The sequence below is a fragment of the Lycium barbarum genome, chromosome 9, assembly GCF_019175385.1.
Source record: "Lycium barbarum isolate Lr01 chromosome 9, ASM1917538v2, whole genome shotgun sequence".
In the NCBI taxonomy this organism is placed as follows: Eukaryota; Viridiplantae; Streptophyta; class Magnoliopsida; order Solanales; family Solanaceae; genus Lycium; species Lycium barbarum.
In genome coordinates this window covers 1,137,884-1,163,785 of record NC_083345.1, presented here as the reverse complement: position 1 = coordinate 1,163,785, position 25,902 = coordinate 1,137,884, and the positions used below count along the sequence as shown (strand labels likewise).

The 25,902-nt window shown below is 33.6% G+C and overlaps 2 protein-coding genes and 1 pseudogene across 3 annotated transcripts in view; all 3 read left to right on the top strand.

The window, feature by feature from the left end:
• The window catches only part of LOC132608843 (auxin-induced protein PCNT115), a 39,828-nt gene extending 27,605 nt beyond the window's left edge, over positions 1 to 12,223 (top strand). Inside the window, exons 1-5 of one of the 2 annotated variants that reach the window (XM_060322611.1) lie at positions 7,343 to 7,789; positions 9,181 to 9,396; positions 10,613 to 10,785; positions 10,870 to 10,972; positions 11,610 to 12,223. In XM_060322611.1, the coding sequence (XP_060178594.1) occupies positions 7,556 to 7,789; positions 9,181 to 9,396; positions 10,613 to 10,785; positions 10,870 to 10,972; positions 11,610 to 11,948 (1,065 nt within the window). In that variant the 5' untranslated portion in view covers positions 7,343 to 7,555 and the 3' untranslated portion in view covers positions 11,949 to 12,223. Of the gene's footprint in view, positions 1 to 7,342; positions 7,790 to 9,180; positions 9,397 to 10,612; positions 10,786 to 10,869; positions 10,973 to 11,609 lie in introns of those variants that run through there. The other variant, XM_060322612.1, reaches the window with a different exon arrangement.
• Positions 1,859 to 6,563, top strand: LOC132608844 (auxin-induced protein PCNT115-like; annotated as a pseudogene).
• Positions 12,224 to 18,433: 6,210 nt separating the features above from the next.
• Positions 18,434 to 22,793, top strand: LOC132611109 (auxin-induced protein PCNT115-like). The gene is made up of 6 exons (XM_060325521.1): positions 18,434 to 19,108; positions 19,939 to 20,139; positions 21,152 to 21,324; positions 21,423 to 21,525; positions 22,188 to 22,338; positions 22,468 to 22,793. Exons 1-6 carry the CDS (start codon positions 18,884 to 18,886, stop codon positions 22,662 to 22,664), a joined length of 1,050 nt encoding a protein of 349 aa, XP_060181504.1. The 5' UTR covers positions 18,434 to 18,883; the 3' UTR covers positions 22,665 to 22,793.
• The last annotated feature ends 3,109 nt before the right edge of the window (positions 22,794 to 25,902 follow it).

Here is a 25,902-nt window from a genome sequence, read left to right as displayed (position 1 = left end):
ATCTTTCCTCAACATTTGCTGATTCATAAATAAATTGTCTACTTGATGCAACAAGTGTAGAAATTGTTGCAACAATTACAAATCTGTAGGATATCCTCTACAAACAGAACCAAATAACTGAAGTTATGTCCAACAGATTTGTAGTTGTTGCAACAGATTGTCTACTTGTTACAACAAGTGTAGAACTTGTTGCAACAACTAAAAATCTATTGGATACCTTCTACAGACAGAACCAAAGAACTGAAGCTATGTCCAACAAATTTGTAGTTGTTGCAACAGATTGTCTACTTGTTACAACAAGTGTAGAACTTGTTGCAACAACTAAACATCTGTTGGATATCTTCTACAAACAGAAGAAAATAACTGAAGCTATATCCAACAAATTTGTAGTTATTGCAACATATTGTCCATTTGTTACAACAAGTGTAGAACTTGTTGCAACAACTAAACATCTGTTGGATGTCTTCTACAAACAGAAGCAAATAACTGAAGCTATGTCCAACAAATTAGTGAGTCGTTGCAACAAATTGTCTACTTGTTGCAAAAAGTGTAGAATTTGTTGCAACAACTATAAATCTGTTGGTTATCTTTTACAAATAGAACTAGATAAATATCAGGACAAGAACAAAAAAATTATTTGTTGGATATATTTCCTAAACCCTGAACCATACCAGGACAACAACAGAAAAACCATCTATTTCACTACAAACACATAACAACAACCTAGATTTTATCCAAACTTTTCCTAAACCCAAAAAAAAATAATTCAAAACTTCCTTTCAAGATTTTATTTGGAACGGGCGCGGGGGGGGGGGGGGGGGGTCGTGGAGGGTTGCAAATAAAAACTTTTTTTTTTTAAAACAATTTTTTTTGGGTGGGTGGGGGAAGTAAGAAACCAAAAAAAAAAAATCAAAATTTCTTTTTCAACAAAAATCATTTTGTGTATGTGTGTGTGTGTGTGGGGGGGGGGGGGGGGGGGAATATTTTTCAAAACTTTTTTTTTCCCGGAAGGGTGGGGGGTGCAAAAAAAAAACAAAAAGAAAAACTTTTCAAATTTTTTTTTTTGGGGGGGGGGGGTGGTGGGTGTTGGGGGGGAGGAGGAGGAGGGAGGGTGAAAAAACAAATAAAGAAAATTAATTTTTTTTTAAAAAAATTTGGGGGCTAGGAAGAGGAGTGGGGCTGGTAAGAAAAAAAAAAAAAATTTATTTAAAAAAGTGTGTGAGGGGGGGGGGGGGGGGGAGGAGGAGTAGTGGGGGCTGATAAAAAAATCAAAATTAAAAAAAAAAAAATCAGAACAGGGGGGAGTGGGGAGAGGCGGGGGGAGGGTTGCGAGGGGGGGTGAAAAATAAATAAAGAAAATTAAAATTTCAATAAAAAATTAGGGGGCAAGCGGTGAGAGGAGGAGGAGTGGGGGGTTGGTAAAAAAATCAATTTTTTTTTGGGTGGGGGGAGGGGGAGGGTTGGAAGGAGGAGGGGGATGAAAAAACATATAAAGAAAATTAAAACTTTTTTTTTTAAAAAAATTTGAGGGAGGGGTGGGAGGAGGTGAAGGGGCTGTTGGTGAAAAAGAAAATAAAATAAATTAAAAAAATTTAATTTTTTTTTAGTGGGGGGGGGGGAGGCGGGGAGCAATGGGAGAAGAGAGGTGCCTGGTGAAAAAACAAATAAAAAATTCAAAACTTTTCTTTAAAAAAAAATTAAGGGGAGGGGTGGGAGGAGGAGAAAGGGGTTGGTAGATTTTTTAGATTAAGTTGGCGTTTTTTTATATTTTATAAAAAATTAAAAAATTTAAAAAATTTATTTTAAACTCTAATTTTTCTTAATCCCAAATTTAATTAAATTTTGCTTTCGAGTGGTACATGTCACCCCTGCTAATTTCACACCTAAAAGATCACCAATAGCTGATCCTTCCATCTCACCCATTGTCAACTCAATCAACAACTCCACTCCACATAGTGCCTAAATAATTTATGTATATATATATGTACACTGACACACAAAGATCAATCATAGTAGCATATCTGTCTATCTCTAAATATTTGCAGAGTAAGTTGAATGACAACAATGGCGAAAGAGGGAACAAAAGTGGCAAGAATCAAATTGGGGTCACAGGGACTTGAGTGTCTGCTCAAGGGCTTGGTTGTATGGGTATGTCTGCTTTTTATGGGCCACCCAAACCCGAACCCGACATGATCACACTGATCCACCATGCCATCAACTCTGGTGTCACTTTTCTTGATACTTCCGATATATATGGGCCCCACACCAACGAAATCCTCCTTGGCAAGGTATTTCATTTCTTCACCCATGTTACAAGTTAAGTTTCTTACTCTTCTTTTTGGTCTTCCCAAAATAGGACATCACTTTCTATATTTAATAAGTTAATAATTTAAACATTGATCTGACAAGTTTAAGAACACAAGATTTAAAGAATATTTTAGTACATTATTCATATATTTAATTTATAGGACCGCAAGATTCAGAAGTCACTTTTTATTCATCAAACTTTGTGCTAAGTACACTTAAATTGGGACGTAGGGAGTACTTTTTATGCAATAGGATGGATGGTTGTACCTAATGCTATATGTATTGTACCTTCCCCCCCCCCCCCCCCCCCCCCCCCCACTTTTTGGTGATTGGCTCGTCTGGTACTTGAGCTGGAATATTTTATGAATTTCTCTGCATTTATGCAGTGATGATTGTACATAATGTTTGATGTGTTGTAACTTTTGGTGTCTTGGAGAGAGGATATGTGATTGGGTATTTGTGGTGTTTGAGCTGGAATAATTGTAATATATGTAAAATGTGCTGGTTCATAAAGCTCAAAGACTTGTACTTTTCGTTTCATTTTGGGTTGGGTTGGAGTTCGTGCGCGGTATTTGAAATATTCACCTCAGTTGATACTACTTTCAAATGTTTAAGTAGGCGTTTGGACAGATTTGGTTGAAACTTGGAAAAAAAGGGTTTTGAAGTTGAAGTTACGTTTGAACGTGCATTTCACTTGAAAAAGTTGCAATTTTGTGAGCGAATTTCATTTTTTCATTGTTTTTCTAGTTTGAAAAACTCATCATTAAAAGTTAGCTGAAAAATCATTCCAACCAAACAATGCTTTGAAAATATTTTTTTGAAGAACAGGAAAAAATTCTTACGTCCAAACGGCTCCTAAGATTCTTGAGTTGGACCTTAGCAAGAAATGTTGTTCGTGGTTCTTCAAACCTTGGACATGTTATGGTGTATTGGGAGACGGTTTTTGCTGGCTGCTTGGTATTTGAAGGTTCCAACATATGAGATATAAGTTACAACTAGTTCCTAATTTTGATGTTTGTACCAAAGCAAGAAATTCATTCTTGATGATGCTCAAGTCTTAATGCTAAAATCTACCGAGAAGGAAAAGGGCACTAGTAGCAAGAATTGAAGCACTAGTAGCAAGAATTGAAGTAATATAACAGTAAACGGAAAGCTCAGAAATAGAGAGGAAAAGAGGGAGTTGTTATATTATTGATCCGCTGTCCAGTCAAAGATACAAAGCCTTCTTTTCGATACAAGTCAGCTAAGTCTAAGAACAAGAACACGTAAATTAAGAAAGAGCTTTCCTGAGAGTAATGTAGTAGTTGCAGTGAGTAATTGATGATTGATGCTCTTGCTTGTAGAATTTGGGTTCCTTTGTAAATAAGAGGGTCGTTATATAACTTCTTTTTTTTTCTTCCTTCAAATGACGATCAAGTTGATAAGAGCATGACTCTCGGATCTTGGGTTGGTTAAGCGTCCGTTGGTCCTCAAGGTTTTATCCTTTTTCTTGCCTCCGGAGTGTTGTGCGACAAGAAGGTGCCACCAAAACTCAAAGGTAAGTTCTACAAAGTGGTGGTTGGGCCGACTATGTTGTATGGGGCGGAGTGTTGGCCAGTCAAGAAATCTCACGTTCAGAAGATGAAAGTGGCGGAAATGAGAATGCAACGATGGATGTGTGGGAACACTAGGAGCTATAGGATTAGGAATGAAGTTATCCGAGATAAGGTAGGAGTAGCCTCGGTGGAGGATAAGATGCGGGAAGCGAGGCTGAGATGGTTTGGACATGTGATGCGGAGAGATAAAAATGCCCAGTGCGGAGGTGCGAGAGGTTGGCTATGGACAATTTCAGAAGAGGTAGAGGTAGGCCGAAGAAATATTGGGGAGAGGTGATTCGACAAGACATGGCGCATCTTCAGCTTATCAAGGACATGACCTTAGATAGGGGGGTATGAAGGACTCAGATTAGGGTAGAAGGCTAGTAGGTAGTCGCATTTATCCTTTCTTGCGAGTAATTGCATTGATCTTTAGTTTCTTGCCCCTTGATCTGTGCGAGTATTTGTTTGCACAGAATGGTTTATCATGGCTTATTCACTTTCGTTGTTTCATTTTCATAATTGCTTTGAATTGTTTACTCATATCTAACCTTTCCTATGCTTTTTCTTGAGCCGAGGGTCTTCCGGAAACAGCCTCCCTACCTAAGGTAGGGGTAAGGTCTGCGTACAATCTACCCTCCCCAGACCCCACATTGTGGGACTCACTGGGTATGTTGTTGTTGTTGACTTGGGTAGGAGAGGCTTGTTGGTACACTAGTTCGTGAATTGGACTGCAGGCAATGTGGATTGTGCCTTTTTTGAAATTTCTTTCTCCTTTTACCTTCTGCAAGAATGGCATACCTAAGTTCTGATAATCATGTATTTATGCAGGCTCTGAAGGGAGGAATGAGAGAGCAAGTTGAGTTAGCAACAAAATTTGGCATTAGTTTTGAAGATGGAGATAGAGAAGTGCGTGGAGAACCAGCCTATGTAAGGGCAGCATGCGAGGCCAGCTTAAAGCGACTTGATGTTGACTGCATTGACTTGTACTACCAGCACCGAATTGATACACATGTGCCCATTGAAGTAACGGTTCGTTCTCTTTTTCCATATATAACTCTGGAAATCGCAGGTTATGAACATTTTCTAATCTACTGATTAAGAATAAACTAATTGAATTGTTTGAATACATTATCAAAACTTTACGTACACTTATGACTCCAGTGCTGCATCAACTTGCACCATCATTTTTGGAAGTGATCTAGGTTGATATCCACTCTCTTCATATGTTTGGAGTTAAATGTTGCCATATCATTATCAAAACGAATAACGCTATTTCCCTGGCTTTCTATAGAAAGAAAAAAAAGAAGAGTTACCCGGAACCTCTGCGGGTGGAAGGTAGCAGGTACACGTTGGAACTAGTCGTGGTGGGCGCAAGCTGGCACAGATAGCACAGTTGTGAAAAGATTTTTTTTTTTTTAAAAAAAAAAAGAAAGAAAGAAAGAAATGATCCTGTAGAGACAGAAAAGAGCAAACATGAAGTTGAGACAACAGTTAGATGTAACTGCACTCTATTTTAGACGTTTGCGACTATTAGTTTGCATCTCTGAGCTTGATGAACCAGTTAAAGAATTTAAAAATGAGCAGTCGGGACCTCAGATACAAAGCATGGTTAGCCTTTTAAGAGTTACGGCATAGAATATTACATTTTCAGCCGCACACCAATTAAGTCGAGTGCCTTATTTGTTTAATGTTTTCACGTTTGCTCAAATTGTTAATGATCAGCATTTCTTATTCCTAGGTTGGAGAACTTAAGAAGCTGGTTGAAGAGGGTAAAATAAAATATATAGGTCTATCCGAGGCTTCAGCATCAACTATTAGAAGAGCACATGCAGTTCATCCAATAACAGCAGTACAATTAGAATGGTCTCTATGTTCAAGAGATGTAGAGGAAGAAATTATCCCTACTTGCAGGTTTTTTTTTTTCTCTTTGTTAGTTTTTCATGTTTGGCTCTATAGCAATGTGAGATCCTGATTTTCCCCTATCTTTTAACTGATCAGAGAACTTGGTATTGGGATTGTGGTTTACAGTCCACTAGGAGGGGGCTTGTTGTCATCAGGTCCAGAGCTGCTTGAGGATTTGGCAAATGAAGATTTCCAAAAGGTTGGCTTATATTTATTGTTTGTTTTGGGTTATATATTGTATAAAAAATATGTCAAATACCTAAAGTAAATTATTATACCGTAGACATTTCTTTATTTGAATTGAATGCATCTACCATGGTTCCAGGGCGAGAATCTTGAGCACAACAGAAAGTTGTACGAGCAGATTTGTCAAATGGCTACAAAGAAGGGATGCACCCGTTCTCAACTAGCCTTGAGCTTGGGTACATCACCAAGGAAACGATGTGTGTCCCATCCCCGGCACCACTAAGATCAAAAACTTGAACCAGAACATTGAAGCTTTGTCCATAAAGTTAACATCAGAAGATATGGAAGAACTTGAATCCATTGCTTCAGCTAGTGTAGTCCAGGGTGATAGGTACAAAGATTCAGAAACTCCACCCCTTTCAGTATGGAAGGCTACATAAATGATGCAATTGCCTAATTAGTGTCTTCTGTTTTAAGTTGAGTCGTTTTTGTGCTGTGCACTGAGAAAATATAGTTTTTCTATTTCAAACTATTGTGCCACTTGCTGATGGTTCAAATAATAAAATTCTCATCTCTGTTTGTTGGCTTTTACCTATGGAGTGAAATATATTTTTCCCTTGCCTTACGAAATATGTATGATTCAATCTTTTATTAATTGGACAGACTCGAGACTCGAGAAGTATTTTTTGGAATGAAGGTGGTGTTTGGCCAAACTTGTACTTCCTTTAACGGATGCACCGGTTATAGTTACTTTATATTTGTACAAGTATCGGGTCACTTTGTCTATCAAGTTTTATAAGTAGGAAAAAAACTAAAACAAATGTGATTAATTGAGCATTCAATCAAAATGTGACACGTGGAATTTCAACTAGTTTTAACTCCATGTTTTTGAACTTTTCACGCGTGATTCTATTTTTCATGCCATGTCATCACTCAAGGAGATACTCCCTTTGTCCTAATTTGTGCGACTTTTTTCTTTTTTAATTAATTTAAAAAAAATGACATATTTCTATATTTAGTTAATAACTTTAATGTTAATAAGATAATTTATAGACCCACTAATATCTATAACTTATCTAGACCAAAATTTCAAAAGTCTCCTTTAATTTTTAAATGTATTCAGTCAAATATCATTACATAAATTGAGATGAGAGAACACTAATTTCACTGGATTTTTGCTCCCAATAAGATAAGGAGATAAAGGGATATCCATAAGTGACTTTTCGAGACAATTTAGAATTTTAATATACATTTATCTCAAAAAAAAAAAAAAAAGTTTGTAATGTCAATAAAATGGTCACGCAACTCTTATGGTCCACCACTCCACCTAGATTGTCACTATATATGTGTATATGATTTTTCGGACAAGTTGAAAAGGTAAAATACATATTTTTCCCAAAAAAAGAATTTTTGTTTAATGGCAGTTGAATGCTAACATGTCTATGGTCCAATTATATTATCTCTAGTGACGTGTGTACCAAAAAAACATAGGCCTTGTCACAATCCATAATCATTGTCTAAATGTCCTAACCCGACCAGCCGCCACAGTCCATATATTTGCAGAGTAATAACCTTAAGCTTGAATGACAACAATGGCAAATGAGGGAACAAAAGTGGCAAGAATGAAATTGGGCTCACAGGGTCTTGAAGTATCTGTTCAAGGACTAGGTTGTATGGGTATGTCTGCATTTTATGGGCCACCCAAACCCGAACCCGATATGATCAAACTGATCCACCATGCCATTAACTCTGGTGTCACATTTCTGGATACTTCTGATGTCTATGGGCCCCACACTAATGAAATCCTCATTGGCAAAGTATTCTACTCAATTTCTTAATTACATTGCTTTAATTTTTTTTTTTGGATTTTTGTGAATTTAATTTTTGAGTTTGTGCAGAAGGATGGTTGTACGTAATGCTGGAATTTTTGTACCTTTTGGTAGAGTAGGTGTGTGATTGTGTACTTACTATTCTATTCAACTTCTTAATTTCCCCTTTTCCCCCAATTTTTTTTTTTCATGTATCTGAATTTTATTGTTTGAGTTTATGCAGTAGGATGATTGTACATAATGCTTTAATTGTTGTACCTTTTTGGTTTTGGTTTTGGATTTTGGTAGAGGTATGTATGTGGTTGTGTGTACTTACTTTTTTTTTTTCTTTCCATTTTTGTGAATTTAATTCTTTAAGTTTGTGCAGTAGGATGGTTGTACGTAATGCTTGATTTGTTGTACCTTTTTGGTTTTGGTTTTTGGTATTATGTATGTGATTGTGTGCTTATTATTTTTTTTCTCTGTTTTGTGAATTTAATTCTTTGAGTTTATGTAGTAGGATGGTTGTACCTACTGCTTTAATTCTTGTACCTTTTTGGTTATGTGTTTTGGTAAAGAGGTGTGTGATTGTGTACTTAGTTACTTACTGCTAAATGCTGGTATTTGACTGGATAATTTTACTCCACTTACACAAACTATGATTGTTCTCACAGCATAAAGTCTTGTACTTTTCCATTTTTGGTTGGTGGGGTTGGTATGTGAGTGCTAAGTACTGGTGTTGGAGCTGGTATACTTTTTTACTTATGCAAAATATGATTGTTCTCAGAGCTTAAAGTCTTGTACTTTTCTGTTTTTGGTTGGTCTCTGAATATGAGGTATTTAATGTTTTCACCTGACAATGTGCTGCGTTTCAGATGCTTAAGCCTCAAAGGTTGTACCTTAAGGAAGAAGTATTGTTCATGATTCTTCAAACCTGTATCTTTGTGTGTGATTTCTACTTTTAGTATTCGAGCTTACTTGTTTCTTTTTTCCACGAATAGTCATTGTTTTGGATTGTTCTTTTCTTAGTACGAGGTACACAGAAACAAAAGTGTCATGAAGTTGTATTTTCCGCTGTTCTCTGCATAGATTTTTTCTTATAATAGTAGTGTTCAGATCAACTTCCGTGTACCTTGATTATTTCACTGGGTCCTACTACCTCTCACTAGCATAGGTATCAAGACTCTACACACCAAAGCTTAGACATGGAAAAAAATCATCTTGTATTTTTTTTTTTTTGGTCTCAGCTGAGATTTGAACTGAACTTTCCAAAGTTAGCATCGTAGCATCGACTTCATTAACTACTAAATCACACACTTAATTTTTACTCAATGCATTGCATAGGCAACTGAGAACTTTTTAGCTTTTACCACTTTTCTGATAATTATGTATCCATGTAGGCTTTGAAGGGAGGGATGAGAGAACGAGTAGTGTTAGCAACAAAATTTGGTATTGTTTTAGGAGATGAAAAGAAAGCAGAAGGAAAGAGAGAAGTGAATGGACATCCAGCCTATGTAAGGGCAGCATGCGAGGCTAGCTTAAAGCGACTTGATGTTGACTGCATTGACTTGTACTATCAGCACCGAATTGATACACGTGTGCCCATTGAAGTCACGGTTAGTTCTCTTTTTTCCCGTTTATAACTCTTTGAAGTTACTGCTTATTTATTCGGGAAAATGATGTAATATTTGCTCTTACTCGGAGGATGGCTACTGAGGGAGTAGTATTATTAAAATCAAATCAAATAATTAAATGTGTAGTGGTAATTTATATATACAAATGTTCTTGATTGTAATAGGAAATTCTGTTTAGTATTCGAGTACATGTGTAATGTTTTTACTAAATATTTCAATGCAATATTTTGGAATTGATCTAGTAGTTGTAACCTATGTTGCTTGGACTATTCAAAAATGCTGTTGGGTGCGTGTCAGATCAAATATGTGATTTTAATTTCACGCTCTTCATATGCTTAGAGTAAAATCATTGCCCTTGTTATCCAAATCAACAACAAAATTCCCCACGGCTTTCTGCTTTAAAAAAAGAAGGAAAGAAACAACGAAAGACAGAAAGAAATGAACATCCAGAGATGAACGGGAAAGTAGATGTAACTGCACTCATTTTCAGACTTTTGCGACTGTTAGCGTACATCTGCGAGCTTGATGAACCAGTTAGACAGTTTAACTGATTCATGTATTAATAGATTTTTAAGAGTTGTGTGATAGACTTTTTACATTTTCAGAGTGACCCATTAATAGCCTATTTGGCCAAGCTTCTAAAAACAGCTTATTTTAAAAAGTACTTTTTTCAAAAATACTTTTCAAATAAGTCCTTTTGGCTAAAAGCGGTTTGTGTTTGGCCAATTAATTTAAAAAATACTTTTGAGCAGCAATTAGTGTTTGGCCAAGTTTTTAAAAAGTGCTTCTATGTGTATTTTTCTCAAAAGTACTTTCAAAAAAGTGCTTTTGGGCAAAAGCTATTTTTTTAGTTTCTGAAAAACTGCTTCTGCTACTCCCCAAAAGTACTTATTTTCTCCCAAAAGCTTGGCCAAACACCTAACTTTTTTTAAAATAAGCACTTGTTGAAAATATAAGTACTTTTGGGGGGGAAATAAGCTTTGGCCAAACAGGCTATAAGTCGGGTTGGTATATTATCATGTCTTCACATATTGGTTGAAATGGTTATTAATCAACCTTTCTTAGAGTTGTGTCATACACTTTATACATTTTCAGGGTGACCAATTATGTCGGGTTGGTAAATTTTTATGTCTTCACATATTGGTTGAAATGGTTAATAATCAGCGTTTCTTATCCCTTTGAGATCCTGTTTTACTAGGTTGGAGAACTTAAGAAGCTGGTTGAAGAGGGTAAAATAAAATATATAGGTCTCTCTGAGGCTTCAGCATCAACAATTAGAAGAGCACATGCAGTTCATCCAATAACTGCAGTACAATTAGAATGGTCTCTATGGTCGAGAGATGTAGAGGAAGAAATAATCCCTACTTGCAGGTATATTTCTTCTTTTTGTTAGTTTTTCGTGTTTGAGATCTATGGAAATTGAAATCCTGATTTAGGTTTCTGGTAACTGTTTAGAGAACTTGGAATTGGGATTGTGGCATACAGTCCACTAGGACGGGGCTTTTTGTCATCAGGTCCAAAGCTGCTTGAGGATATGTCAAATGAAGACTACCGAAAGGTTTGTTTGTTTTCATTGTTGTTTCGGATTTCAAACATATTGATATCATGTTTAGTTGTATTGTATATTTATTAAGCTATTGATATGGACGATATTACTAGGGTTAAAAGCTTCCAATAGTTGGTAGGAGTATCAAAATTCAAGAAGTATGAACTTCACACTTGTCCCTTATATGGAAGAGATGTACATGGACTATTTAAAAAGAACTTGCTTCCTCACTAGGGAGTTTATTTATGTATGTACGCAATGTCCAGTTCTGTTAAAAAAGACATGTTCTTGGATGAGTAGGTCGCTCAGCATGATATGTGAAGGTCATTCTACCAGTATAGAAAGTTTCTACGTCTTTGCTTCTTTCTAGCATTTTATGTAATAGCGTTTTACATACATGCTCACTGGATGAAAGGATCAGCTTTTGTTGATCGACTTTATAGATGCCCAACAGCACAAGGTATACTTCTACATGTTTTTGGTGTACAGAGTTTTGCCTGCAATATATATCGCCATTTGCTGAATTGGTATCCAATGCTCTCCTCCATGATGTTTAGTGTTATTATTTGTTTTCCTCTATTTCTAAGCGATATTGTGGGAGAGTTAAGTCATATCTTCCTTGGACTTAAGTCGATCTTTGATTTTGCAGCATCTGCCAAGGTTCCAGGCTGAGAATCTTGAGCATAACAAAAACTTGTACGAGCAGATTTGTCAAATGGCTGCAAAGAAGGGATGTACCCCCTCTCAACTGGCCTTGGCCTGGGTACATCACCAAGGAAACGATGTGTGTCCCATACCGGGCACCACCAAAATTGAAAACTTCAATCAGAACATTGGAGCTCTGTCCATAATGTTAACACCAGATGACATGGTGGAGCTTGAATCCATTGCGTCAGCTAATGCAGTCCAGGGTGATAGGTATATTCCTGGTATGAATACTTACAAAAATTCAGAAACGCCGCCCCTTTCAGCATGGAAGGCTACATAATGATGCAATCGCGTAACTAGCGTCTCTGTGTTGAAGTTGAGTTGAGTTTTGCTGTCTTACGCACTGCTTAATAGGGAGTATATTTTTCAGTTTCAAACTATCGTGCCACTTATGACCTTATGATGGTTCGAAAATAAATTCATGACTCCAATTTGTGTACTTGTGGAGTTTTTTGACAGATCATTTCTTTGTTGGAGTTTTGTGACAGATATTAGAGGTATATTCTTTCCTGCCCATTTATTTCTCTTAGATATTTGGCGTTGGCTTCCCTTTTCTTTTTTGGTTTTTCTTCCTTCCATTTTCCATTTCAAAATTCAATTCTCAAGTTCAGAAGGTATTGTTTAAAGGGAAAAGGGTCAAATATACTCCTCTACTTTAATTTATTGGCTAACTTTGCCCTCCGTATCAAAGTGATCAAATATACCCCTCCGTTAGCTAAAGTGTTCACTTATACCCTTAAGTGGACGAAAATCCCCAATTCAGCCAAGATTCTCCATTTAATTAAAAATATGCATGCCCCATATTATACCGCCCCGACCCACAAAAAATAATTTCATCCCACCCAAATGTATCCCTTTTACGTTCTAAAGCATTTCAAGTTATATAGTGAGTAAAGCAATGTAGCTACTAAGCAACTCTTGACTAAGATGAGAAATTGTAACTATTTTAACTCCAACTTTCAGGTTTATCATATGGCAAAGGGATAACACATGACTAATTGCACAACTTGACAACACAGCTAGCATTTTGCCATATCTGCTGTAAGCTACCAATTGGGAGTCCGGAGTCAAAATGGCGTATTTTTGTAGCCATTAGCCCAAAATAGTATGCTTTTTTTTTTAGATCAAAATGAGTATTTCGTTGGATAACCAACGAAATACCCACATAAATTGTTCTGGTGCCGAATAAATTGTTGCATTTCGCTACACATGTAGCGAAATGCAACGATTTTTTTTTTTTTTGCATTTCGTTGTGCAATTCACGAAATAGTTTTTTTTGTTTTGCAATTTGTGAAAGAAACTGTGTGTGCATGCAATTGACCTCATTTTTTTTAGTGAATTGCATTTCGTTGTGCAATTCACGAAATATGCTCTTTTTTTTTTTTTTTTTTTTTTTTTTTTTTTGCATTTCGTGAATTGGTCAACGAAATAGATTTTTTTTTTTTTGCATTTCGTGAACTGATCAACGAAATAGACTTTTTTATTTATTTATTTATTTTTGCATTTCGTGAAATTAATGAAAGAAACTGTTTTTTTTTTTTTTTTGCATTTCGTGAAATTAATGAAAGAAACTGTTTTTTTTTATTTCGTTGACCAATAAGAAATAGACTTTTTTTTTTTGCATTTCGTGAATTGATCAACGAAATAGGCTTTTTTTTTTTTTGCATTTCGTGAATCAATGAACGAAATAGTTTTTATTTTATTTTATTTCGTTCATCTAAAAACGAAATTGGAATATATATATATATATATATATATAGTATTTCGTTGATATACCAACGAAATAGGAAATTATAATTTATTTATTTTTGCATTTCGTGTATTAAAAACGAAATAGGATAAAAAAAATTAGTTTTATCCTATACGTCGAGAAAATTAGTCAACTTTATTTTCAAAAATTGAAACCACATAAGTGAAATTGACATTCACAGCTACATTACTCCGAAATTTTTATGTTGAAGTCTATTGTGCATCATCATATTATAAGTAAAGAAAATTAAAAATTTCCCGCCAATTTGGGGGAAAATTAAAATTGGAAGGGAAAAAAGAGGTTTTCTAGAAAATCGCCCCGACCAAACCGCCTTACGGCCGTTTGCGCTGCTAGATCTCGAAAAAATATGCAAAAAAAAAAAAATGCATAAATCGGATATCCGAGCGCAAATTTATGACTGTTTAATGTTTCACCAATTTACAACTACTCTTTCACCAATTTATAACTACTCTTTCTCCTATATTTTTTAACTATGTTTTTATCTAATTGAATTAGAATTATATTCAAAATAAAGTTATGTTTTGATTAAAAAATAAAACACTTAAACCTAAAGTTTCCAAATAAAACAAGCGTGTTATTTTTTAATCAAAACATAATTTTTTTTTTTTAAACACGCTTGTTTTAAAAAAATCCACTTTATAAATTATCATAACTTTTTATAAAGTTAAAAAATTTATATTTTCATAATTTTATTTTAGGAAACTTAAAAAAAAAAACACGAAAAAGTGAATTTAAAAAAAAAAGGAAAAACTATATTATTTTTGAATTTTGTGATTTTAATTGCTGTAATTACGAGTTGATATTTTTTCTTGTACATGCAAATAGGTATGTTATTTATATAAATGAAATACAATATATATATATATATATATATATATATATATATATATATATATATCCTATTTCATTGATATATGAATGAAATATAATAAAAAAATATTCCAATTATTTTCCTATTTCGTTTTTATATAAACGAAATACAAAAATAAAATAAAATGTTTATCCTATTTCATTGGAATATAAACGAAATGCAAAAAAAATAATAATTATAATTTTCTATTTCATTGGAATATAACCGAATATATATATATATATATATATATATATATATATATATATATATATTCCAATTTCGTTTTTATATGAACGAAATAATATTTTTTATCCTATTTCGTTTTTTAATACACAAAATGTAAAAAAAAATAAAAAAATAATAATTTCCTATTTCGTTGGTATATCAACGAAATACAAAAAAATAATAATAAATATATATATATATATATATATTTATATTCCAATTTCGTTTTTAGATGTACGAAATAAAATAAAAAAACTATTTTGTTCATTGATTCACGAAATGCAAAAAACAAAACCTATTTCGTTGATCAATTCACGAAATGCAAAAAAAAAAAGTCTATTTCATTGACCAATTCACGAAATGCAAAAAAAAAAAAACAAATTTTTTCATTAGTTTCACGAATTGCAAAAAAAAAAAGAGCATATTTCGTGAATTGCACAACGAAATGCAATTCACTAAAAAATGAGGTCAATTGCATGCACACACAGTTTCTTTCACGAATTGCAACAAAAAAAAAAAAAAACCTATTTCGTGAATTGCACAACGAAATGCAAAAAAATAAATAAAAAATTGTTGCATTTCGCTACATGTGTAGCGAATGCAACAATTTATTCGGCACCGGAACAGTGTGTGTGGGTACTTCGTTGGTTATCCAACGAAATACCTATTTTGGTCTAAAAAAAAAAGCATACTATTTTAAGCTAATAGCTGCAAAAATACGCCATTTTAGCTCCGGACTCACCAATTGGCAGCGCCTTGGCCAATTTTTTGGGCTAATGCCTAATAGCAACCATCTATGTATTAATAATTTAGTCAAGCTCAAAAGTGCAAGAATTTTGTCATATATGCTATCTGCTAAGAATTGACAACATTTTGTCCACAATAAATCATTTTCCTTTGGCTAGATTGCAACCATCCATTAATAACTTATTACTCGAACTCAAAAGTGCAAGAATTCTGTCATATCTACTATCAGCTAGCAATAGGTACCATTTGTGCAAAATAAATCATCTCTCTTTGCTACATAATAATCACTCATGTATTAACAACTTACTCAAACTCAAATGTGGATTTGCTATTACTCAAACTAAAAAGTTTTCATGCCCTCAACGGTTGCAAGCCCTTCCCACTTTTTGAAATAGACTAAAATGTTTTAAAACTTTAAAGGGATATATTTGGGTGAGGTGAAATTATTTTTTGTGGGTCGGGGGGGGGGGGGGGGTTTATAATATGGGGCATGGGTATTTTTAATTAAATGAGTAATTTTGGCTGAATTAGGGGTTTCCATCCACTTAAGGGTATAAGTGAATACTTTGGCTAATAGAGGGATATAATTGATCACTTTGGCTAACGGAGGACAAAGTTAGCCAATAAACTAAAGTAGAAAGGTATATTTGACCATTTGCAAATTGAAGTCGTGTTAATACCAGGATGACTTATTATTAATTTGTTTTTTTAAGTATATAGAAATATCTTAAAATACTTTTTCCATTAAAACTACACAACATAAAGCTGGACAAAGAAACTGTCCTTAACAAGAGTCACTTGGTGAAAATGTTGAAATTAGTGGTTATATTTTAATGAATTAACATAATCTATTTTTATAAAGTAATACCTTTGTTAGTGTCATTTTAGAACATCAAACATTGCAATATTCACTCAAAACTACTTGTTTCTGTCTCTCTCCATATATACACACGGGTGAACATCATTTCCACCCCCAACTTTACTTTGAAAATCAAATTCCCCCCTCAACTTTGAACAATAGAGATTCTCCCCCCCTTTATCCTATGCAATGACTATTTCACCCTTATTTTTTACAATCCTCCATTTATGTAATACATTTTTATATTATATATAATATTTATTTATTTAATCTATGTATTTATAGATTCTTATTTTAAGTTTATTAATATTATAAGTAGAATAATACTTTTATAAATTTATAACAAAAATATAATGCTAGGTAATTTGACTAAACTACCCCCAATTAAATAGGCATTAGAATTTGATTATATCACAATTAATAGGGGCAAATATGGAAAAACAAGATTAATTAATTCTTGATTTGCTAAGTGGACTCTTTTTTTTATCCAAGAAAAAAAGGCTAAGTGGACTCTTTTTTTTTTATCTGAAGGGAGTACTTTAACTTGTAACTTTTTGTCTAAGGGTAGAATTGGAAAAAGCTAATCAATTTATGTATTGATTTTCTAAGATGACATTTATTATGGGACAATTTTTTTTGATTGACACATATTATGCGATGGAGGGAGTATTATTCTTGGAGCCTGGAGATGGATTTAGCTGGTAATCTACAGGTTTACATGAATAAATAAGTTTTTGCCAAATCCCGTGTATATATTAAGCACTCAATGGAAGGCTACATAATGATGCAATTGCGTAATTAGTGTCTGTGTGTAAGTGTGTTGTGTTGAGATGAGTTTTTCTTTTATGCATCATGAGAGTATGTAATTAGTGTCTGTGTAAGTTGACTTGACTTTTTCTTTTATGCATCATGAGAGTATGTAATTAGTGTCTCTGTATGTTGAGTTTTTGCTGTATTATGTACTGTGTAATAGAGGGTATTTTTCAGTTTCAAACTATCATTCCACTTATGAGTTATGACCTTAAGATGGTTCGAACAATAAACTCATGACTCTGTTGGTAGGCTTTACTTGTGGAGTAAAGCACTAGGAATTAATATTGCTTTGTATTCAATTTAGTTTGTTTTGCTTGTAAATATTTTGGAGAATTGTGGTGTCTTAGGAGCCGTTTGGACATGATTTGAAACCATAAGATGAACTCATGTTTGGATATGCAATTTGAATTTCTTAAGTTGCATTTTTTCTTATAGACATAAAAACTCCCAAGTTGTGAAAACTATCAAAACTTTCCCAATTTTTATACAATCTTACCAAATGAGCAAGTTCTAGTTCTTAACAAAATTAATACGCTGCTAGAAGACCTTTTTAAAAAATGCAACATCAATTGATCAAACTTTAGTTCAATAAAAATGAAAATTTAACGTGAATAGTAACTTAACTACTCTTTAATATAATCTCCCCACATGGTACGAACATAAATAACGCTTGGTAGAAGTTAATGAGGTTGGTAAATGGTTGGTGAGAGTTATTGTTAAAAATATCTACCAATTTATGGATCTTTTTTTTTTTACAAAATATAAATTTATGGGTCAAGTTTTACATTTAAAAATTCTAAAATCATGATAATCCCAAATCATGCCTTTTTGGATGATTTGGATTTCATCTCATGAGATGAAATCACATGTCCAAACACTAATTTAGTCAGATTGCGCTATTTTCAATTTATTGTTTGTCAGCAAAAATGCTGGGCAACTCAGTCCATCAAGACTAAGATAAGTGAATTTTTTTTTTTTTTTTTTGCCCATAAGTGACTTGGATTTTGATCTTCCAAGATTTGTTCTAGCTTCAATGAGTGCTAGCCAAACTAAGAGAGGCATGTAAAATTGACGACACTGATAATCTACTAGTGCAATCTATTCTTTACCAATGACTGAGATGGACATATGAAAAATATTTTGTGTACGATAACGTGAAATACTGAAATTCTTGAATCTTGTAGGAAATGTTTCAAAATTTTCACGCATGACAAATCCAAAGATATACTAGTGAAAGTGGCAATTAAAATAGCTAGAGGGTGTTACAAATTTTCTAAATTGAACACTTCATGAATATAAGGAAAACAAAAGAATTAAAACTAGCTAGCACCCAACAATTGAATTTGCTCTCTTTTGTTCACGTGCTTGCATGTAAATGGCTGGCTATTAATTTTACTTATTTGACTCTCTTCATGTAGCAAGTCCACAAGATGGACCCTTTGAAACATAGTTCAATGAACATAGAAAATTATGTAAACATTTAATGCTAAGAACTCAATGGTGGGGTGTATTATATTCATCAATGAAGCGGATGAAAATCGTTGAAGATCAGAATTCAAATTCAAGCAGAAAAAAATCATTTGCGTGGGCCTTGATAGACAAACTTACTCGGTCTCTATACTGATTAAAGGTAACACGTACTTTGTATGATGCGCTTAAGCTGGTCTAAATACCATCATTATGTAAAAATAATACTCAATTTGTCACATTCTGTATGACGCACTTTTCTTTTTCAGTCCATCTAAAAAAAATAGTAACACACTTTCCTTAAATGCATATATCTAGTCAAATAGCAAGTCCCTCAAGTTTAAATTCTAAATCCGCATCCACTCTCCAACTCCATTATATAAACATCAGCACTTCTATCCTGCAGATACACACAACGCACCCAGTTTCTCTTTTTTGTTTTTTTTGTTTTGTTTTTGTTTCTGTTTTCTTCATTCATCAATGGCTAAAGAGGGAATAAAAGTGCCAAGAATGAAACTGGGTTCACAAGGCCTTGAAGTATCTGCCCAAGGACTGGGTTGCATGGGTATGTCTGCATTTTATGGGCCCCCAAAACCTGAATATGAAATGATCAAACTTGTTCACCATGCCATTAACTCTGGTATCACTTTTCTTGATACTTCTGATATATATGTCCCTTACACCAACGAAATCCTCATAGGCAAGGTACGTAATTGCTCTGTTTCTTATGATCTTTAATTTCCATTTTAGAGCCTGTTTGGATTGGCTTATTTTAGGTTCCTCTAAGCCAAAATAGGTTTTAACCACTTCTGTAGCGTTTAAGTAAAATAAAAAAAAATGATGGTAAGCATTTGTTTTTAAGCCAAAATTGCAAAAATAGGCCATGAGCTAGAATTTCCTGATAAGTCAAAAGCTATAAGACCATCCAAACAGACTCTTAGTTTTTTAATTTGAATATTAATCTATCTGTTTCAATTTCTGTGTTTTTATTTTTCTTTAGGTTGTTCTAACAGAATACATCATTTTCTATATCTGGCAACTACTCTCTCTATCCCAATTTGTGATATATAGTTCGGACTGCGAGAATCAAACAAGAAAATTTTTACCGCAATTTATTCGTATATCCTTTAAATATTTTAAAGTATTAATTATATTGTGATGTCTAAATATGTAAATTATTCAAAAAAAAACTTAAAGATTGTATGTTCGAATTCACAGTCAAAATAAACAAGATTGACTCTCGAAATCCAAACTGTATCACATAAATTGGGATAGAGGGAGTAGTTAATTCCAATATCATGCGTAATTTTCCATAACAGTGGTTATTTTTTAAAGACATGGCTGGAAAGTGGCTAGTGGTCTTAAACTTGTGGTCTTAAAGCAATCCATACCGAAACTTGTGGTCTTAAATATGTTGTAACAATTGCGTGGGTATGAAAGCTTCTCATTAAGTGTACAATGGAAAGTTAAAGTAAAATAATCTTAACACTGTTTTAGAAATTTGTTGATTAACGTTTATTATATAACTGTGACAGGCTTTAAAGGGAGGGATGAGAGAACAAGTTGAGTTAGCAACGAAATTTGGAATTAGTTCTGCAGATGGGAAAATAGAGATAATTGGAGATCCCTGCTATGTTAGAGCTTCATGTGAGGCCAGCTTAAAGAGACTTGATGTTAATTGCATCGATTTGTACTATCAGCATAGGATTGACACGCACGTGCCAATCGAAATCACGGTTAGTTATATACACTAGCAATATAAGATATGATGGCAAATTTTTAGTACTATATTTATCAGGTTACTGATTAATGCTTATCATAGCAGTTTATTAATGATAGCCCTCTAAGTTACCTAATTATGTAAATATTTCTTCCATCATCTGGGCATATAACTTAACTTTTAGTTATAGAGGATAAGATGATTGACTTGCTATGGTACAATGATTTTTAGTGGCTCATTTAGTAGACACAAAATGGTTTAAATTTCAGCGTTAATTAGTCATGTTATAAAGACTGAAAAGAGGACTAGAATGTTTCTGTTCATTCTTTCTATTAAATTTATCAAGAAGAACTGATACTAATCTAATGATAATTTATCTTATTATGTAGTATTCAACTAGCAGAGTATGCCCTGAACACGAAGGAATTATCAAAATCTCATTTAAGTTAGATTTTCTGAGCAACAAAAGGCATATTCTATTCTTTAAACTAACCTGATTAAGACAAAAATTTAAGCTTTTACCATCTCGTGTCCTGAAATAAATGACTGTTAAGGCAAGGTAATACATAATAGCCTTTCTTACAATAGCCATTACCAGTTTAACTAGTTGAATTCATGTTGACAATTTCAAAAGTTTTCTAGGAAATGTGTTGAGAGAGTCTTTTGTAACAGGTATGATCATAGACTGTTAATCTTTACAACGTGATTCGTGTTTTTGGCAAATGGCATGTGATTGTTTTCCTTCATGATCGACGACCCTACTATTCTTTAACGCTTTTTTTCTTTAATGTTTGTATACATAATACAATGATGTGACTGTCAGTTTAACTTGTTAAACTGGCTGAATTAGTCAATATTTAAGCCCTGACTATTTGTTTAATCTTGGATTCTGCTTAAAGCATCCTGTTTTTCCTACTCTCTTATGAAGCAATGTTTCTGAGTTTCATCAATTTTGTTCGGTATCTTTGTCCATTATGCTTGTCGTTTGCAACTTATTATCTTTTTATGATTTGCGTTTTGTTTTCAAGATGGGAGAACTTAAGAAGCTGGTTAAAGAGGGTAAAATTAAATATATAGGTCTCTCGGAGGCTTCAGCAGGGACCATCAGGAGAGCGCACCAAGTTCATCCAATAACAGCAGTTCAATTAGAATGGTCTCTGTGGTCAAGAGATGTAGAGGAAGAAATAATTCCTACTTGCAGGTTAAACATTCGTCCTGTTAAACTTTCACTTAATGTCTAAAAGCACAGGTTTTAGTCCTTAATGTAACACTCCTCATGACTAAATTTTAATTCTGTAGGGAGCTTGGAATTGGAATTGTAGCATACAGTCCCTTAGGAAAAGGATTTCTGTCATCAGGTCCAAAACTGCTCGAGGATTTGTCGAATGAAGACTTTCGGAAGGTTTGAAGTTTTTTTTTTTTTTTTTTTTTTGTAAATCTGTAGACGAGTTATATATTAGAAAATTGTTGAACTGCACGACCATCTTATCTAAAAATTTAAATTGTTCGAGAAAACACTCTTTAGGGCTTGATTCTTTTTCATGCACCAAGTGCTCGAAATTCTTTCTGTTAGGACTTCTTATTTGCTCTAATACCGTGTTGAAGTGTGTGACCATCTTATTTAAAAGCTTGATCTGTTAGAGAGAGCGCACTTTAATATACTTAATTAAGACTTCAACAGATAGGAAAAGGATTTTGGATAAGTAAGTTGATTAGGATATTGTTCGCTGGTGACCAAGTATTTGAGTTTTAATGATCTGGTGATAGTGTCTTTTAAGTATCATGCCTTGACCAATCAAGGTAAATTCTATTTTTGTACTTAGCCTCTATTTTAATTGACAGATGATAACTTATGATAGAATATGCTTCCTCTCTAGGTATTGCAATAGTTTCACTTGATTTAGCTGTTAATAAGATATGCTTTTGAGATGATATAATGATCAGAATTATAGAAGTAAAATAATATGTTGATTTTGCAGCATATACCAAGGTTTCAAGCCGAGAATCATGAGCACAACAATAACTTGTATTAATACTGTATATAATGTAATATTGATTTTGCAGCATATCCCAAGGTTTCAAGCCGAGAATCTTGAGCATAACAAGATCTTGTACGAGAGAATTTGCCAAATGGCAACCAAGAAGGGATGCACGCCGTCTCAACTAGCCTTAGCGTGGGTTCACCACCAAGGAAATGATGTGTGCCCCATCCCAGGTACCTAAGACGATTCCATAGTTTAAAATTTGATGAGTTCAAACTTTTAAATTGATTTTTCAAATATATTCGTGATGAAAATACTGGAAGTTGAACAGATTGACCATATGCTACATCTGCCAATGCCAGGTACCACTAAGATCGAAAACTTCAACCAGAATATCGGAGCTTTGTCAATTAATTTAAATACAAAAGATATGGCGGAGCTTGAATCCATTGCTTCAGCTGATGCAGTCAAAGGTGAAAGAGATGCCTCTGGTGCAACTACTTATGATTATAAAAACTCTGATACTCCACCCTTGTCAACTTGGAACGCTGCACGATAGAGTTTTGCGCACCATACATTATAATACAACGACACATGTTTTTTGTTGGAAATTGTAAACTTAAATGTTAAAAGTTATGTTTCTTTAAGCGTCTATGTTTATTTAACTTTTGTGTTACCGAAATATATATAGTCATTGTAGAATGTTCATAAACTATGGTTCAGGTAACAAGAGGTTTAAGGGTTGATGTTATAAGTATGCTCTATGTTTATCTCCCTCTTCTTTCCTATGTGTCTTGCGATATTTTCTAAACTCCTCTGTCACATGTCTTTATACTGTCAAATTGTCAATATTCCAATAGCAAAAATCATGCTTCTTTTATGAGTATTAATTAGTTTACACGGGGCAAAACCCTGTAAAAAGAGTACATATTTTTCGGTGGAGTTGATTTCTCAGAAGATCACTCAACTATCGTAATTGTAACACAAAACACAGTTAACTTTGTTTTGTAACAAGAAAATCACTCAACTTTCATCTTTGTAACACAAAAGTCACTTAACTTTGTTTTGTAACCGGAAAGTCACTCAACTTTCATCTTTGTAACAAAAAAGTCACTCAACTCATTTTAGTCAACTTTTGCTGACGTGGCATTTTATTAAAAGTTAAATTCTTATTTAATATAAACCCACATTTTTTACTATTTAGTGATCCGCCCCACTAAACCGACCCGCTATCCAAATTTTTATAACAAAACACTAAGGACTGAAATTTTACTAGTAATTTTTTACTGGTAACGTGGCTGGATTCTCCTCCCTACTCAGGCCTTAAAATTTTGCCTCAAGTTCATCTGGTTACTATGACACTACTGCTAAGCTATTTGCAACTAGTAACAGTTCTTCAAGGAAATTTAAACATTCTATTCACAAAATATTATGCAAATCAACCGAGTCTAGTTGTACCTTTGATCTTCTTTTCATTTATGATGTATTCAGAATACAATTTCCTTGAGCAAGCAGCTTGAATGTTACAAAGAATACCATAAGAAGTTCGTAGCGATTGCGGGAAAAGTAAATGCCACATCGATATCAACGTTTCAATTCACTTAGTTAGTTCAGGATCCAAGAAGTAGTGATTATTTCAAAATTACTATATTAATCTCTGCTTTACAAAATTTACACTACTGATCAATTCACAGACATCCTCATCAAACCCTACCCTAAATTCATTGGATAGCGGGTCACTAAATGGTAAAATTGAGTGAGTTTATATTAAATAAGGATTTAACTTTTTAAAAAATGTCACATCGACAAAAGTTGAGTAATGAGTTGAATGACTTTTGTGTTACAAAGATGAAACTTGAGTGACTTTCCAGTTACAACACAAAGTTAAGTGACTTTTGTGTTACAAATGATGAAAGTTGAGTGACTTTCCAGTTACAAAACAAAGTTAAGTGACTTTTGTGTTACAATTGCGATAGTTGAGTGACCTTCCGAGAAATCAACTCCTTTTTGGTGCTAACATAACCCCGTTAATTTCAAGGCAGAGCATATATATATCTAATACTGAGTTCGGATGAACATGTTACTGAGGAACTACATTCGCCCCCGCAAATCGATCAGTGTTTGATGGAATTTGTATTATCAAATACTCCCCCACTCAAATTAGCTATCGTGTTTTTTTTTTACACGCTCCTTAAGAAATATTACTTTTAGTTATGTCTTAATTAAGATATAATCTATCCTCGTTGAATATTTACTCTATTAATATATCGTCCCCATAATTGAGGTGTTTATAGTCATCAAGAACAATTACTACTAAGGGCAAAATGGAAAAATATAATAATTTTGTCTTGGACTCCTAAACTAACAAATAATGAAGGAAATTGGACCGGCCAACATGTGGGCCAACCCTATCCACATAAATAAAATAAGTAATACTTTTTTTATATATTTAATATTTACAAAACACAAAAGGGGAAAACAACGGTTAGGACTATAACCATTCTACTACAGATAATTGAGAACGAAATTCTGAAACACTGTACGATCATAGACCGTGAACTTTATAGAACATGTGATTGAACTGTTTGACGGTAAAACAAATTCGATGATCCTGCAAACATACGTGTTTGATTTAAAAATCACGACAGATAATTTGAGATGAAGAGAACGGGAGCATGAGAATAAATAATCTGCATTTAACACTGATGGACAAAAGTAGTTATTGTATACCAAACAAGTTAGGCCTTTGATAATAACTCTACATCCATTTTCAGACTATGCAATTCAATAGGAGCATGAGAACAATTACTCAAAAGTTAGGCATTGTGTAATTAGTCTACAGCTGTGTATAAGTTGACTTTTGAAGTTTTTAAAAGTTCATGATAAATATAATGATGCGAAAGTCTTAATGGTTTTCAAATAATGAAATTTGTAAAAAAAAAAAAAAATTTTAAAAAAACCTTGCTTAAAGCTCCATTGTTTTCAGCCAAGCAGAAATTTTTAGCCAAAATAACGAAGCTCAAACTGTGTATCCCTTGTAGATATGTTAACTATTTGTTTCAACTGTGTATTTTTTCTTTTTCAGGTTGAATTGTAAAACATTTGACTAAAACTTTGTCAGTTTTAACCAAATAAAAAAATCAGCTTAAATAGTTGATTTCGAACCAAATTATTATTTTTAATAAAATTGATCGAAAAAGATGATCTAAAATATAATGAGTTTAAAAAGGAAAAAAAAAATATTTTCAAAAAATGCCATGTGAACACAAAAATCACGTGACTAGCGCGTGTGTGTCCCTGGGATGAGATCATCCAAGGGCAACGACTACTCAACCCGTCCGGGGGCGGAGCTACCTGGTCCCGAGGGGTGTCAAGCAACACCCCTTCGCCGGAAAATTACGTTGTATAGGTATGTGAAATTCTGATTTTATACATATATGTATTACTATTGACACCTCCTTTAATAAGTTGAGGGCTTAGCTGAGTGGTTGAGGGGTATCAAAGGTTCAAGCTAACAAGGTTGTGTGTTTGATCCCAGTTGGCAACATGCTTATTTTTTTGACTTAAAAAAAAAAATTGACACCCCTTGATAAAATTTCTGGCTCCGCCACTGAACCCGTCCATGTTTATTTGTTCATGTTTGATTTGACACACCAATTAAGAAATAATAAATAAAATAACAATTTTACTATATCACTCTTAATTATTATAAGTCATCTAATGTTGGGATATGAATTGGAAATAATTAAAGCACTAATAATAATGGTAAAACAGATATAAATTGATAAATTATCTCT